Source organism: Mauremys reevesii, linkage group 4 (genome assembly GCF_016161935.1).
Source record: "Mauremys reevesii isolate NIE-2019 linkage group 4, ASM1616193v1, whole genome shotgun sequence".
NCBI lineage: Eukaryota > Metazoa > Chordata > Testudines > Geoemydidae > Mauremys > Mauremys reevesii.
The window spans coordinates 146,943,522-146,961,541 of NC_052626.1; the positions used below are offsets into that span (position 1 = coordinate 146,943,522).

At 42.6% G+C, this 18,020-nt stretch overlaps 1 protein-coding gene across 1 annotated transcript; it reads left to right on the top strand.

Moving 5' to 3' along the window:
* Nucleotides 1-11,793: 11,793 nt before the first annotated feature.
* On the top strand, nucleotides 11,794-12,891 carry LOC120403474 (olfactory receptor 1020-like). Its single transcript, XM_039534545.1, has one exon. It carries the CDS (start codon nucleotides 11,953-11,955, stop codon nucleotides 12,889-12,891), a length of 939 nt encoding a protein of 312 aa, XP_039390479.1. The 5' UTR covers nucleotides 11,794-11,952.
* The last annotated feature ends 5,129 nt before the right edge of the window (nucleotides 12,892-18,020 follow it).

Consider the following 18,020-nt stretch of genomic DNA (forward strand, 5'->3'; position numbering starts at 1 on the left):
TTATCCTGTAGAGGCTCTCTGCGACCAAAGAAGAGACAAAGGAGAGGACAGAACAATGGGTATCTCAAAATATCTCCAATGGCTCCTCTGATGTACAGTAAAAGTTGATGTTAACATTTTTAACAGAAATTAGATACGAAAGAGAATATTTAATAGGGGAGTAGTGTGTAAAGCTAGTTCGAAAATGGGGTTTTGTTTTATTTAATTTCCCATGGAAAAGTCCACGTTATATAACTATAAAATAGTTTGGCTGTAATCTGATATATTTTGTCTGCAGTCAGAAGTATTTTGATTGTGAAATGTACACCATGGGAAATGTAGTCCAAGCAGTGAGCCGTGCCTATGGAAGAGGATGGGAACACGAGGAACTTGAACTACAGCTCCCATGAGAGACCATGGCAAGATTCCCAATTAATTAAATTATTATTTTTGGAGGGCAAACAGCTGAAATTTTCCATGGAAAATTTGAATGAAAATTATTTTTGATTTTTTGTTTTTAATTTCTTCTTGCAATTTTACATAGAAAAACATTCATATTTTCCTACTTCCCAGGGATTGAGTGTTTCCACTCCCTCTATGAGGGTCTGAACCAATGCTGATGGAAGCCAAAGGCAGGTTTTCCATTGGCTACAGTGCACTTTGGATCAGGCCCTTTAAGAAAATGGTGAAACCTGATATTGACACCTAAAAGAGTGCAAAGGGATGAAAGGTAGTATTCCATGTGTTTGAACTTTCTGAACTCCCTGATCCAAGGTATTTTCAAGGCAACTAACAATTAAAAATTTATGTGAACTAAAAGGGGGAAAACACACCCTCCTTTTTAACAAAATGTTGAATATGGGATTTTTCAATGCACCAAATTGGAATATTAAAAGCAGAGTCGCAAAGCACAGGCCTGTGTTGTTTAAGCAAAATAACCAGGATTGTCAGCTTGAAGGCAGCAGCAGTCTCAGAAAGCTCTGCTCATGTTCTAGCCAACAGGGGCAGGACAAATAGAGCAACCTAACATGCAAAAATGCAATATGAGAGATGCAATGGTCCAAATATGTAAAAACCTGTCCTCCCTGTTTGTCCCTGAGGTTTTCATGTTTGCAATTAAAGGAAGCCAGATATCTAGCTACTTGATAGCCCCCTGGTTCCAGTCGGTCTAAAGACAAGAGCTATCAGGTGCACAAAACCTTATAGGGAAAAGATGGATTTTTAACCTAAAGCCATACCCAGTTCAGCCACATTTTCACGACTTCCCAGGTGGGGCAGTTAAGAAATGGCTGGGCCTTTGCTTAAGATTTGACTCACTGTGGAATGGCATGTCACATTACCCAGTGCTGGATAACTATGGACTGAAGGGCCTATGGAAGTGCAGAATGACAAGCAAATTAACCCAGAGGTGATCTTTGAAAAACTAAAGTGTTTATATTAACTAATAAGCCAAACTCTGTCCAAACCCAGGTCTGCTTTGTTTTTAAACCCTACGTAAAATCCAGTGCATTCAGGCCAGCAAGGAGCTGCTCTTTGAGGCATCTCATCTGGGCTGTTCAAAAGAATAGATGAAAACTAGATGTACCGATCCACTTGAAATTAAGAGAGAGCTGGGCATCCACCATCCATGGCATTCACATGCTCCTCAATAGCATGACAACTGCACGGCTCACAACCTTCAATGTATTTAGCCTCACTACACCACTATGAGGTCGGGAATTACGACCATCCCCACTTCACAATTGGGAAACTGTGGCACAATGAGATAAAGCAAGATGTGAAGATCACTCAGGAAGTCTTTGGCAGAACAAGTAGTTGAATCCTGGTCTACCAAGGCTAGGATTAGCACCTCAGCCATGAGAACATCCTTATGCCTGACTCCCTAGCCCTCCTCTGAATATCCTTGTCCTAGTTTAAGCTTTTTCCACTGCAGTTTCCTGTGCCTCCCATACATTATTCATTGTCTTTAGACTTTAAAGACCTAAAAGACATCTCTGCTATCTTTAGATGCCTTAATAGATGAGTAGAAACACAATCCACATCGAAACAGCAAACACAAGTGCAGTGAACAACTCAGCTAGCAGAAAACACATCCGGACACAAACGTATCCTCCCCTGATCTCCTGCAAAAGATGAACATCTCTTGTAATCAGGACTGGTGGAGCTAGATCAAGCACTTTAATATTTTGAATGCATTTTTTGTTTTAAGTCTTTGACAAATAAAAAAAAATACATTCTGAACAATCTATGTGCATGAATATTCTCTCCTTTCTCCTGGGATATGTGTTGCGTGCTCAAACTGGTTTCTCCTGGGCAACTTCTTGGTACTTTCTGATTCAGGCTACATTTGCTCACCAATGGCTGTGCATGTTGCTGGCCCTTTGGGGAGCTGTCTCCCAACCCCAGGCCTTTACATATGCAAAAAATCCAGCTCCGTTTTTGGGGTTCCCCTCTTTCCCCCTCCCAACACTGAGTCCTTCCCTGCCCCCTTTTCCTCAAGGGCTGTGGTCTGTGCTGTTGGGGCTAAGAGTATCTACTCTTTGATCAGAGGCACCTGTTCCCAGCATCTTTCCCATCACTGCTCTCCGTGTCTCACCAGCCTGGTGGAAAACCCAGCTCCCCCACATCAGCCAGGTCATTTCAATTCTCACAAACTACCACCTGGCAATTTCCTGGTCTCAACTCTTCTGTTATCACAGGCGTTGGAGTTGCATCTTGATGCAAAGAGACACAGATACTTTCCAAAAATTTATCAGAAATAGCATCCTGAAAAGCTGGGACCTGGATTGGGGTATCCTCCCTTTCTCTGTCCCTGAGAAGTCCAGGAGGTCGGTCACACGGTTCCCTCTCAAAACCTGGGCCATGGGCTGAGTGCCTGGGTGCACAGATGCTGACTTGGCCATTCGGGCCTGGGCATCCTTTCCCAAGTGACCAGTGAGGAGACAGTCCTGTATTTTCACTATTCCTTCCCCAGTTCCCTTGTCTGTGTGCCTGGCTAAGACACATTTCTCTGTGCTCCCTCGGAAGCGGTCCGTCCGTTGTTCAGCTATAAAACTCTGCCAGCTAACAACTGAGAGAGTTTCCTTAATCAGTGACAACACCTTTCCAGCCCCCGATCCTGAGGGTGTGTTGCCTTCTGCTGGAAAGGAGCCAGTCTCAGCCCCTCCCATGCTTGGAAGCCCCCTGCTTCCCTGTGTTACAGAGTCACAGGAACCCTCACCCATCTCAGTGGTTTCTGAGATTCCATCACCCTCCTCTGGCCTCCCCTCTGGGACACATTTCTCTATGCTCCCTAGAGCGGGGTCTGTCTCTGGTTCAGCTGCAACCTACTGGTAGCTGACAACCTGGACAATTCTCTCCCTGGCAGGCATCACACCCCCATCCCTTCCTGAGGTGGTGGTGTGCTGGGAAATCCCGCGCCACTCGGAACCCAACAGTAGCATCTCAGCAGATAGGAACCTGACCCAAAGCCCACTGAACTCACCAGAAGAACTGCCACTGACTCCAGTGGGCTTTGGCAAAAGCCAGTGAGGACTTCTGTCTGGAGGGCAGCTATCATCCAGCATAAAAGACACTTCAGAGAATTTAAAACAAACATATTTGTCCTTCCATATTTGCCCACCCCCTCATTTCTAGATTGAACATAATTGAAAAATCCAATATTATTGCCACAAAACACATGCTTATTATTCTACAATATTTCATTTATCATTTGCAGATGCCAGAACTGATCTCAAAACCTCACATGCTTACCTTGTTATCGCATTCAGTCTGTGGACTACTTTCAAGAGTCCTGTTCCCTTTTCAGTGTAACTTATGCTGAGCTAGAAAAGGGGAAAGAACCAAAATCGCTTGTACCAAAAAAATCTCAGTTCTGAGTGGATCAGTCTAATGCTGTAGCCATTTGCAGAAATTTGAAATTAAAGAGATTCCCCCCACCATCCAAAATAAATGGTCTAACTTGCCTCTACTGTGCTTCTCAGTTCCAAATTGATCATATCAGGATGGTGGATATGTTTATATCTGGTTTAGTGGCATATTAGTGCAAAATCCCTGAAGCATCTCAGAGCTCTGAATCTCTAGCCAGGCACTGATGGGATCATCAAAATGTCTTTTGTCTCTCCTGGGAGCTGGGAAGAATCACATGTGGATTTGTTGGGTGTTTGTTTACTCTTCTTTTTTCCTCTTTCGAAAGGATGTGCTCATTGCAGAAATAGGGATATGCTTCACATAGAGAAGCCCTTCTCTCCAGGAATAGGTTGTGAAATAGACTCAAAACTAAAGGGGTGTATCCTGCTTTTAAGCTTAAAATCCCAAATGAGGGCTAAAGACACTCAGATAATACTGTCATAGCGCCTGATCCTCATCAGGTATAAATCAACATAGCTCCATATAGGTCAACAAAGATTCTGATTTACATCTGCTGGGGAGCTGGCCAATTTTGATCAAATTCTGCCCTTGGCTACAGTAGGGTAAATCCAGAGGAACTCCATTGACTTCACTGCAGTTACGCTGGATTCACACGGAGAAAACCAAGAGCACAATTTGGCCCATGACATAGGCGAGATAGACGTACCATGGAGCCAGAAGGATGGAGGATGGTTGTTCACAGAACAGCCCTCGATGAGGCCTGGATGTCTCATAGTCCAAGAGGAATTCCCTCAACCCAGATCTACCTTGTGGTGTGTTGGAAATGCTGATGAAACTTTTCTCTCGTACACACAAAAAGGCATCCTGTTCTTTTCACTGATACTTGACCTGTTCACAAAACATGTGGTCGAAAATTTTGAAATTCAATTTTGAGCAGCTCTAATTGGAGAGACTCCCGTCCTCGCTGTGTAGCAATAAGCTCCCACAGTAATTGTATAGCATAAGAGACACCCTCAACAGATGTGTAGCAATGGGGTCCCTCAGTAGTGTGTCCAAACACACACATCTTGCATGCAGGCCACTGTCCTGTATGCTGCTGGAGCAACAGGCTCTGCCTACCTCTTCCTTTCATTCCCAGCTTGCCTGATATCAGGCCTTTCCTCTGCAGCCAGCTCCCAGGCTGCTGCCTCTCGCTCTCTGAGGCTGTGGGATACTCAGGACCAGTTACTCCCTCTGCCTGAGATGGAGAAAAAGATTCGAAGTTGGGACCCCTACATTACAAGAATGGGCCTTAGCCACTGGACTATAGGAAATTCTGGGGTGGGCCTGTCCCAGTCTCTCCTGTTGATGCTCTTCCTTTTTGTATAATTAATTAAATGGTCATTTGAGAATTGCTTTATACATATATAAATTCATATATATAGTAATAGATCCAGGCCTGATGGGAACAGCAGAGTAGTAGAAGGCAGATATACTGGCCACTGGATAAGCAGTTTTCTGTTCCCTGGGTGACCAGAGCAGGGGCGGCTCCAGGCTAATGAGAACACCTGACTCCAGTTAACCTGCTAAGAGCCAGGTGAGGCTATTGAGCACCTGACTCTAATTAAGGCCCCTCTGATGCTATAAAAGGGCTCACTCCAGTCAGGCCAAAGGGAACCAAAGGAGAGGAAGTGTGTCTGTGTGAGGAAGAGGTGTGCAAGAAGCTGAGAGTGAGTAGCATACTGCTGGAGGGCTGAGAAGTACAAGCGTTATCAGACATCAGGAGGAAGGTCCGGCGGTGAGGACAAAGAAGGTGTTGGGAGGAGGCCATGGGGATGTAGCCCAGGGAGATGTAGCTGTTGCGCAACTGTACCAGGAGGCACTCTAGACAGCTGCAGTCTATAGGGCCCTGGGCTGGAACCTGGAGTAGAGGGTGGACCCGGATTCCCCCCAAACCTCCCAACTCCTGATCAAACACAAGAGGAATTGACCTGGACTGTGGTTTCTACCAGAGGGGAAGGTCTACGGGCTGTTTCCTGACCCACAGGGTGAATCTGTGAGGTGAGCAAATCCGCCAATAAGTGCAGGACCCACCAATAAGTGAGGACCTTTGTCACAATATATATATGTCATAATGTAAAAAAAAAGTTTTTTCATGTTGATTCGAGGAATTTTGTATCGATTAAATCCAACGTCCTTAGTATATTAGAGACGCTTTGCTCTTTTAAATCTTTCCTCCCAAGCTCTTTCCTCCAGACATTTAAGCATTGGGTTTGATCTTCTCTGTACATTTTTGTAAAACAGGAGTGACAATGTTCTCCCTTTTCCTAGAAGATGGGTGGTGTGAGTCTGAATTAAACGAATATTGTGATGTGGCGAAAAGCTCATGTGTTTGTTCCCAGTGCTCATTCATCTGAGCTATGGGGCTATTTGAGTGGGGGGGAATGAAGCATCAGTTTCACCATACTGTGTTACCCTGGCACATTTGCAAATGGTTCTGAACCAACGTGAAGCAATTCATAGGATTAAGGAGTGGCAGAGTGTAATTTTCAATTTTTTTTTAACTGGACCTGGTCAGAAAATGACTTTCCATTCTGCAGGAAATTCTGACATTTATGTGGTAGGAAATTTTGGAATTTACTACAGAATTAATATTCAAAAAATTGTGATTAATTACCAGTTCCTCTGAAAATGTCAAATAATGTTGTTATGACAATTAGTTTTATTTAATCTTTTATAACATATTAAACATTATATATAATATAATTAAACTATTATATTATATAATGTTATATCAAAAAGCACAACTTTACTTCTGTCTGTCTGTCTGCTCTAGGAAGTGCGCTTCCAGATGCAGCATACACATACCTCAGTTCCATTTTTCAGGAAACATAATTTCAATATCCTTTCTGCCATTCCTAGTCTACACCAGAAATCCACATCCCTGAGCGATGTAGTTAGGCCAACCTAAGGGCCTATGTAGACAGTGCTAGGTCAAAGGAAGAATTCTTCTGTCAACCTTGCTACTACCTCTCGAGGAGGGGGATTGCCTACGCCAACAGGAGACTCCCTCCCATCAGTGCAGGTCGTGTTTACACTGTAGTGTTTTAAGTGTAAAACACCCTTACATTAAGTGGACCTAGCCTTAAGCTACACAGGGTATTTCTATACTGCGGCTGGGAGCTCGCCTCCCAGCCCGGTTAGGCAGACTCACTTTAGCTCCTCTCGAGCTAATGTGCTAAAACTTGCCCTTTAGTGATTACGGCACTGGCAGTTGCTCTGGTCAGCCACATGAGTTCAGACTCAGGGGTCATGCACGTTGCTGTAACAACAGGCTGCTTGGAAATGCTCTTGGTTCAACAGAGACGTAAAACAGAAAATCTAATCCAAAGAAGCAATCGGATCTTTAAGCATATAGAAGAGAAGACCTTTAAACAAAAAGTGCTGCTCAATATTAATTGTAATATATAATTATAATAATGGTCCCTTCTGGCCTTAAAATCTGTAAATCTATCTTATCCCTTATGCAGTCTGACATGTTAGTTTTGCTTTCCTGACTAGCGCTGCATATAGGAACATATAGGAATCCTCAACGTTATTTAGGCACCTAACTCCCAAGGATTTGGGCCATAAGAAATTGTTTTAATGGATCAGACTACAGTGATGCCCAACCCTATTACACAGGAGGGCCACATGAACCAAACACTAGGGGGTGGGGGCATGCAGATTCTACACGTTTTAATAAGATTTAAAGTAACCGATATTGATTTATATTTTATGTTCAGCGTGTTTTGTGCATCTGTGGGTTGTTTCTATGTACAGAATGGTCTATTTACACACATGTGTAAACTAAAATGATGTAAACATGGTGCCAAAACACTAGTGAATTGTCCCCTAGGTGCTGGACCTAGGGGGTCTGCTGCACCCCCTGATTTCAGGTGGTTTCCATCATATACAGGGTTTACAGTTTGGTTCAATGGCTTCCAGCAGCCCCACTAAATAAATCGTTTCAACGCCCCTGAATTGGCCATCAGTAGATTGTGTTGAAACAGGCTGCAGACCTTACAAAATGCTCTGGCGGCCCATATATGGACTGCAGGCCATAGGCTGGGCACCCCAGTATCAGAACAATGGGAGATACAATACTGCCAGACACCCCAGCTCTTTGAGAAGAATTGCCACACGAGACACCCAAACAATAACTCCCCTAAAGCCGCAGGGAAACATTTCCAAAAAGACATTCAGCTCTTTCTGGTAACATTAGAGAATGTTTCACTGGCAGTTCTGACCTTAGAACACAGAATTGTGCGTGAGCTGTTCAAATCCTTTGTCAACAGTTAATTTCACCTGCCACTGAGCTGCCCATTCACACAACTTTCAGCTAGGTCCCTCTGAAGTTTTCACTCTCATTCCCCAGCCTGGACTCACCAAAACTATTCCATGTCATCTGCAAATTTTGCCACCTCACTGCTCGCCCCCTGTACCAGATCATTAATACATATTTGAAACACCACCAGTCCTAATGCTGAACATTGTGTCAACCCATATTTTACCTGTTGCGGTGTTGAAATTGATGATTTATTCTACTCTTTGGCCCAGATGCTCAAAGGTAGGTAGGCTCCTAATTTCCACTGAAATCAACGGATGTTATGAGTCTAGATATCTCTGAGGATCTGGGCACTTATTTTCTGTTGCGTAAGCATTTTCTCATTCGTGACAGTATTTTGCCTCATATTCCACGACTACCTAACTTCTTTAATAGCCTTATGTGAGGGACTTTGTCAAAGAAATTCCAAGTATATTATGTCAAACGGTTCCTCCCATACTCACTCTTTTGTCGGCAAAATGAAAGAATTATAGTAGATCAATGAGGAATGATTTTCCATAGTAGAATCACAAGTTGCTAGTCCCTATCATGACATGCTCATCCTGGTATTTTTAAAATTCCATTTCATCATCACTGCTAGAGAGAGACACACATTATTGCTTATATAGGGTGAGATATGCCCCCAGCCATGCCCTTCATCCCATTACTCTATGCATCACTCTATGCTATTGCAGACCTTTCTGAACCACTGAGTCTGCCAGTGCCCCTCAATCCTGATCTTCAGTCATTTTTGCCACTCCAGTCCCAGGCTTTTAGACATCTCTGGGGGAAAAAAAGCATCTTAATCCTGATCCATTGCATTCTACCTGGTAACTGCTTATAAAGTTTCTATTTTGGGGCTCTCAAAATACCAATGTCATGAATTACTCAATTCTTATTTTCTCAGCAATTACAAAATAATTCAGTAAATGTAACAGAAAATGCATTTTCAATAAACATTTACTCCTGACTGGAAGTAATTCTTCCTGGGGGAATGTTCAGATTTATGGAATGCATAAAACAGGGGAAAGGGACGGAGAGCACCATCAGTGCTTCAAAGAACTTGAACAAAGTTAGAAGCCAACAGATTGGCATCCCACTATCTACTGCTCCCATGTGACCTAAAGGGCATTTTAATGATGCCCTTTGTGCCAGACCTAAGATTGACAGCTCTAAGGGATTCTGTCTCCAAATGCCAGCAGACCACATAAATACGCCCTGCCTCTAATTACTCCTTTTGAATCCAAGAAGGGGAGATGTCTCTCTTGCAACAGGCAGCTTTAATATTACAGGACGAAGACTAACGTGAGTAAAATAAATGTTTTCTTTTCTTCAGCTACCTGGTAAATACACCCAGATCCATTCTTTTCAATGAGAAACAGTTTCCCCCACCCCTTATTCTCAAAATGGTGACTCTTTTACCACCAAAATGTTGCCTTGATTATCTCTCATTGTATAATTTGCAGTAAAATGGGATAAAAAGCCTAAAATACCCAGAAAGCAGCATGTGATTTTTTTGACAGGGTCTTATATGGGGATAGAGACCCTCAGCTGTTGTTGATTATCATAGCAGCATGGACCACAATAGAGTTGTGATGATTTACACTAAGGATCTGGCCCAATGTGCTTTAATGAGCCAAGTTATTGTATACGCTCCTCAAATGAAAAAAAAAGGAAAAAGAAAGATAAAAATACCCCTTGTTTGTCAGGAATCAAGTTGCAAAGGATTTTTATTTTTTTTAAAATAAGGTTCATGCTTTTGAACAAAAAAGGTTTTCATTTTAAACTTCTCCGAGCAGGTTTTCTGCTGGTGACATATTCTAGATTGGCAGCCCTAGAGAGAGATGGTCTCTCTCTGTTGAAAGAAGGTTCTGTACAGAACGGGCAGCACTGGCTTCCCCCAACACACCAGTTTCTGCTCCGATGGAAGGTCTTGCAGGTTCAGGGTGGATACACAGGGGTAATGGAATGAAAATAAAAAGCTCGTGTATATTTCAGATTTTTCTCATTAGCTTGAAGTGGAAGAACAAGCACATTTGGACCCACTTCGATTCCAAGGAAAAGTCTCCCTGGACGCTGTCTGACCGACACTCCCTGCTACTGAGGCATCTCATTGTGGAGTTCTAGGTGGCTATCGGGTGTGTATTCACTATGAAGCTGCTTAATGTCTTTGCTTTAAAAATAGCTTCGGAGAAAGAAAGGCCGGTCCTCATAGTCTTTAATGTCAGGAGGGACCATTATGATCATCTAGTCTGACTCCCACTGTCTCCACGCACTCTGGGTACATGAGAGAGATTTACAGAGCTTCAAAGTATGTCTACACTGCAGAAAGGAAAAGTAACCCATGTCAGAGAGTCTTAGAGGCCAAGTCAATTGATTCTGCCTTGTGTGGCTTGCGCTACAGCGCAAAAAATAGCTGTGTAGACATTCAGGCTCAGGCTGGAGTCTGGGCTCTGACACCAGGCGAGGTGGGCGGGTGATCAGATATTGCCATAGTGAACATGAGAGAGAGAGAAAGAAGGGTTTTATTTGTATCACTGTTCCATAGACTGTTTCTCTCCTGAATGGTGATCTTTTCCAAACCCACTTGTGTTGCTTCTGATCCCCGTTGAGTTATGCCAGTTCCATGCCAATGCCAAAGGCCAGAACAAGTGTGAGAGCTTCTTTCAACCATGATTTAACTACGGCCTCCCTTTGTTGACCTTTGCTGTTCATTCATACCTCCTTTAGTTATGTAAACACCCCCTCTGTGAATATTCACTTAGTTATCTCCAAAAGAATTGTTTTTGTGGAATTTACTCTGGGACTTTATTCCAAATGTGAGATTTTGGTTGACTTGTCATAAATATATACTGGTTCCTAACTGACGATTTAAATATGGAAGGGTGCTAGTGCTGCAATATGAGGCTGTTTTTCAAACACTTCCTCCACCTTTCTGTTCTATATCAGATTGTTGCAGAGTTCAGAGAATCATAGAACCATATAGTTGGAAGGCACCACATGGGTCATGTTCTAGTCTAACCCAGCCAAGATGCAGTGTTTGTTGTGTCTGACTAACCGAAGACTGATGGTGATCCAGCTTCCTTTTGAAAACCTCCAGTGAAGGGGCTTCCACAACCTCCCTTGGCAGGTTTGTTGCATTGTCCTATTGTTATTACAGATAGGAAGTTTTCCTGAGGTTTAATCTAAATCGGCTGTTCTGTAGTTTGAACGCATTGCCTCTTGTCCTGCTCTCTGTGGCAAGAGAGAAAAAAACTTTTCTCCAACTTTCTTATAGCAATGTTTCAAGTATTTGAAGATGGCTATCATGTCCGTCCTTAATCTCCTCTTTTCCAAACTAAACATACCCAGTTCTTTCAGCCTCTGCTCACATTACTTGCATTCCATCCCTTTGTCACTCCTCTCTGGATCCTTTCTAGTTTCTCTACATTCTTTCAAATGATGCTGAGCTGTAGAATGCCACGAAGAGATATTAGCAAATGCCATTACCTGCTAGGGATGCAAACTTTGAAAATTCTGAAGTGATCTTTCTATTTTATTTTATTTTTATTTAAAAGGAGTAAAATCTTGGCAATTATACATACTCCAATGAAATTAGTTTAAGTTTGCAAATGTCACATAACCAGAACAGCATAACTTGGCTTTCTACTGTATTTCACAATGGTGGTATCCACCTCCCAGTCCCATTCGGTTAATCTTGAACCATAAACTTTATCTTGGCTGTGTTTCTTTCTTTTACCCCAACAGCACCTGAATATATGGCGCATGGCAATCACACTGGAGTGTCGATGTTCATCCTTCTAGGATTCAAAGGCAGTCGATCGCTGCAAGCTCTCCTCTTTGGGATATTTTTGTTTATCTACACCATGAGCCTTTTGGGGAACCTCAGCATGATCTCTTTAATCAGGATCGAGACGCGGCTACACACCCCCATGTATTTTTTCCTCAGCAACTTGTCCCTTGTAGACATCACTTACTCTTCCATTATTGCCCCTAAGGCACTGGTGAACTTCTTAGCAGAGAGGAAAGTTATTTCCTTTGCTGGGTGCACCACGCAATTTTTCTTTCACTCCTTCTCCGTGAACTCTGAAGCTTTGCTTCTGGCTGTGATGGCGTATGATCGCTTCATAGCTATATGCAAGCCGCTGATGTACACGCTCATCATGTCCAAGAAAGTCTGTGTCCAGCTGGTAGCTGCATCATACATTTATGCCTCCGTTAATGCCATTGTGCACACAGGCTCTTTGTTCAGCCTGTCCTTCTGTGGTCCTAATATCATTGATCACTTTTTCTGTGACCTCCCCCCACTCCAGAAACTCTGCTGCTCTGACACACACATGGGTGACACTGTGCATTTCCTCTTTGCCGCCGTAGTTGCATTAAGTACTTTCCTGGTCATACTCGTTTCCTATGTTTCTATCATGGTGGCCATCTTACGGATCCGCTCCAACCAGGGCAGACGAAAAGCCTTCTCCACCTGTGCCTCCCACCTGACGACTGTGTCCATACTGTATGGAGCTCTGTTCTTTATGTACTTACGACCCACATCCAGCAACTCAGCGGAGTACGACAAAGTGGTGTCCGTGTTCTATACCCTTGTGATCCCCATGTTGAACCCCCTGATCTACAGCCTGAGGAACAAGGAGGTGAAGGACGCCTTGAGGAAGACAATATACCAGAAAATTATTCCTCACTGAATCTGAGAGGATGAATTTCATGATTTAATAATAAATAGAAGTGAGAGGGGCTGGCCTGAGAATGGAATTTCTCTCTTATGGAAAATGTTGAGATATAAAAAAAAAAGAATCATCCTAACTCAGGACAATATGGGATGATATGGAGTACTTCCCTGGAAGTCAGGGAGATCCCAGATCCTGGGTATTCAGGCAGTAACCCCTCCAGCCCACCCCCAGCAGCACACCAGGCAGGCACCCTGGGTAACTGGTCCCCAGGGACGTAGCTACACTGATGTTAGTTTTCAGTGCAGTTCAGCCCCTATACAGGTGGGAATAGAGTGAAAGGATATGAAATGGTTAAAAAGCAAATCTCTAGAGAGGGCGGGGGCAGTTGTCAGGTGCTGTTTGGGAGACTCTAGGCTGACATAGCCATGGGCAGAAGGGCCTAGCAAATCTCCCCGGGGGTTCTTAAGCCTTAGGTGGCACATTCGTGCACGTAGACTGATTTACTGTTTGAAAATCCTTTTGCTCCCATGCTGCGCTGTGGTTTTGCTGTTAAGATGAAATACAGGTGTGTGTTTTTTTAAGACAGCTGGTCACTGTGTTAATTACTCATCACAGCTCCCGAAGGGAAGACTGGCAGGCCCCACGCCCAGATGAGAAGCCCCTGTAGATACACAGCAGGCGATAACCTAAGAGTGGGAGAGTCTGGGGATTCCATCCCAGGAGAGGTGAAGGCAAGAGCCCAAATGTGAGGGAGTCACAAAATATTGTGAAGACACAGACGAGCCAGTTCCAAAGAACTCTTTGATGGCCACCAGGTGGAAGATGCAGGTGCAGGAGGCTTTGCATCAGTCCTCCATGGATTTGGCCAAAGAGGTTCAAAGAGGCAACTAGACCGTTAACTCTTGATGTGTCTCATGTTGGCTACATTGCATTAGCCCAGATCGTCCTCACCACAGCGGCAACTGTGATAAAGCAGTGGGGGAAATAATGCGCATATGACTCCTGTGACATCCTCGGAGATCCTTCAGTGGATGAAATGTGCCAGACAAATACATAAGGCTGGAAACCATAGCTATCACTATCAAAATGGATCTCACCTAAGGGACAGATCAGCAGTTAAGTTTATCCATCTTCCCATCACAGGACATTTTAAAGCATCACTTGGACTAGTTTCCAAGGTATAAACAGAGAAACTATTAATGGCACAGATACCATCCAAAAATGGGACAGGTCATGTCATGTTACTGAGAGAGGAAATTTCATTTTGCTGCATTTACTGGCCCAAGCTGAATTTAGCTCTTCAGATATTTGTGCAAGATATTTAAATAAAAATCATTTGGAAAATGGACAAGCTCAGAGAATTCCCTCTTCCCACCCCCTTTAAGGGCTTGATTTGAATCAGTGAAATCAGTGGGAGTTATGCACTTGGCTTTAAGGCACACTGGGTCCAGTCCTAAATCATTACTACGTGTTACAGGTTCGACTGAATTCAATAATGCCAAATGGCTAGGCTTAATCAACTTTTAGGAATAAAAGATTATTAGTAACATATAAATGCAGCATAACAGAGAAAGGAAGATTACATATATTACCAACCTATCCGCATCGTAACAGTGCAGAGATCAGACTGGCTTAAAATCTCAGCTTGACTCTGTCTCTATCTATACTAGAGTTGAGGGTTTTTTTATCTCTTACCTTTGACATGTTTTTGAATGTTTTTGCTAGGCTTGCACAGACTGGAAAGTGAACAGGACAACACGTATAAATAGTTTATTATCTATGTCTTGATGACGATATTTGAAAAGTTGGGAAAACCTTAGAAGTATCCTCTACCAGTAAAAACTTGTTATAAAGCACGTTAGTGAAGTGTTAGCAAAATTATTTGTCTCATCCCTATTCTCTGAGATTACAATAGTTCACATCTCCCCTTGGCTAACATAAGTAAAAATAATTTTGGAAGATCTTAAGATAAATACAATTCATACTTGTATAAACATACCTACTATTATATATGATATTGGCTAATACTATAAAACTAAGATAGATAGATAGATAGATAGATAGATAGATGGAGTGTCAGGGGATAGATAGATAGATAGATAGATAGATAGATAGATAGATGGTTGCAGGAGCCAAGCATAGGAGAATAACTAAAGGCTCTCAGGTTGAATGTGTTTTTCTAGCCATGTTGAATTCTCCTGCTGTATACAGATCAAGGGTCATGCAAAGCTTATGTCATCTAACAGTACAGTTTCAGCATGAATAGAAAACATTTTAAATACAATGCACTATACCTATTCACTATTTTCTTATTGTGATTATATCACATCTCCTTTTTAATTGCACTGATAGCTGCAACAACAAACAAATTCCATGCTTTCATGAATATATTTTACCTGCGTGAGTTGAATGCATCTATTTTCTATTAGTTAGCAAAAGGCAATTTGCATTGCTGGTTCATGATTCTGTTAGACAGGTTTTCCTATATCTATATTTTTGTGTTATAAGAGCCATCTGCACAAACATTGACAAAGACCCCCATTTCTTCTCTGATAACTATTCCTGCTGCATTTAGTGATGTAAGAACTTTGCGAGATGGGTTTGTCTATCGTGCCTCTGACCTGGCTGGACACACAATGGGGCCTGGCGTTCATCCAGTCAACCCATCCCTCTATACTATTGCAGCCCTTTCTGAACCCTTGAGTCTGCCAGTGCTCCTCAACCCTCATCTTCCGCCAGTTTTGCCACTCCAATCCCAGGTTTTTAGACATCTCTGATGAAAAAAAAAAAAGCATCTTAATCTCAATCCATTGCATTCTACCTGATAACTGCTTATAATGTTTCCTATCTCTGGGCTTTCAAAAAAAAGTGTTATGAATGACTCAATTCTAATTTTCTCTGCAATTACAAAATAATTAAATACATGTAACAGAAAATGCATTTTCAATAAACTTTTCCACATTTACTCCTGACTGGAAATAATTATTGCTAGGGGGAGGTTTAGATTTAAAACAGGGGAAGGGGATGGAGAGCAGCATCAACGCTTCAAAGAACTTGCACAAAGTTAGAAGCCAACAGATTGGCATCCCACTATCTACTGCTCCCATGTGACCTAAAGGGCATTTTAATGACGCCCTTTGTGCCAGGCGTGAGATTGACAGCTCTAAGGGATTCTGTCTCCAAATGCTTGCAGACCACATAAATACACCCTGCCTCTAATTATGCCATTTGAATCAAAGAAAGAGAGATGTCTCTCTTGCAACAGGCAGCTTTAATATTACAGGACGAAGACTAACGTGAGTAAAATAAATGTTTTCTTTTCTTCAGCTACCTGGTAAATACACCCAGATCCATTCTTTTCAATGAGAAACAGGTTGTTGTTTTTTTTCCTATTCTCAAAATGGTGACTCTTTTACCACCAAAATGTTGTCTTGATTATCTCTCACTGTATAATTTGCAGTAAAATGGGACAAAAAACCTAAAATACCCTGAAAGCGGCATGTGATTTTTTATGTGGCGGGGGGAAGGGTTGTATATGGGGCTAGAGATCCTCAGGTGTTATTGATGGTGCTATGACAATCAACCTCAATAGAGCTGTGATGATTTACCCTAGCTAAGGATCTGGCCCAATGTGCTTTAATGAGCTAAGTTATTGTATACGCTCCTCAAATGAAAAAAGGGAAAAGTTAAGACAAAAATGCTGCTTATTTGCCAGGAATCAAGTTGCTAGGGATTTTGTTTTCTCTAAATGCAGTTCATGGTTTTGAACAACAAATGTTTTCATTTTAAACTTCTCCGAGCAGGTTTTCTGCTGGTGAAATATTCTAGATTAGCAGCCCTAGAGAGAAATGGTCTCTCTCTGTTGAAAAAAGGTTCTGTACAAAACGGGCTCCGCTGGCTTCCCCCAACACACCAGTCTCTGCTCCGATGGAAGGTCTTGCGGGTTCAGGGTGGATACACAGGGATAATGGAATGAAAATAAAAAGCTCGTGTATATTTCAGATTTTTCTCATTAGCTTGAAGTGGAAGAACAAGCACATTTGGACCCACTTGGATTCCAAGGAAACGTCTCCCTGGACGCTGTCTGACCGACACTCCCTGCTACCGGGGCATCTCATTGTGGAGTTCTAGGTGGCTATCAGGTGTGTATTCACTATGAAGCTGCTTAATGTCTCTGCTTTCAAAATATCTTCGGAGAAAGAAAGGCCGGTCCTCATAGACTCATAGACTTAAAGGTCAGAAGGGACCATTATGATCATCGAGTCTGACTCTCACTGTCTCCACACATTCTGGGTACATGAGAGAGATTAATAGAGATTTAATGTCTTTCTACACTGCAGAAAGGAAAAATAACCCATGGCAGAGAGTCTTAGAGGCCAGGTCAATTGACTGTCTCCTGGGGATTGCACTACTGGCAAAAAATATAGCTGTGTAGACATTCAGGTTCAGGTTGGAGTCTGGGCTCTGACACCAGGTGAGGGGGGGAGGGTGATCAGCTATTTCCACAGTGAACATGAGAGAGGGGTTTTATTTGTATCCGTATTCAGTAGGCTGTTTCTCTCCTGAATGGTGATCTTTTCCAAGCCCACTTGTGTTGCTTCTGATTCCCTGCTGAGTTATACCAGTTCCATGCCTGTGCCAGGGGCCAGAACAAGTGTGAGAGCTTCTTTCAACCGTGGTTTAACTACAGCCTCCCTTTGTTGACCTCTGCTGTTCATTGATACCTCCTTTAGTTATGTAAACACCCCCTCTGTGAATATTAACTTAGTTATCTCCAAAAGAATTGTTTTTGTGGAATTTACTCTGGGACTTTATTCCAATGTGAGGTTTTGGCTGACTTGTCATGAATATATCCTGGTTCCTAACTGATGATTTAATTATGGAAGGGTGCAAGGGCTGCAATATAAGGCTGGTTTCAGAGTAGCAGCCGTGTTAGTCTGTATCCGCAAAAAAAACAGGAGTACTTGTGGCACCTTAGAGACTAACAAATTTATTTCAGCATGAGCTTTCGTGAGCTAAAGCTCACTTCTTCGGATGCATAGAATGGAACACACAGACAGGAGATATTTATACATACAGAGAACATGAAAAGGTGGAAGTATGCATACCAACAGGCAGAGTGTAATCAATTGAGATGAGCTATC

Bases quoted from the DNA above. Each gene is read 5' to 3' on its own strand.
- LOC120403474 (XM_039534545.1), top strand. From the start codon at position 11,953: ATGGCGCATGGCAATCACACTGGAGTGTCGATGTTCATCCTTCTAGGA.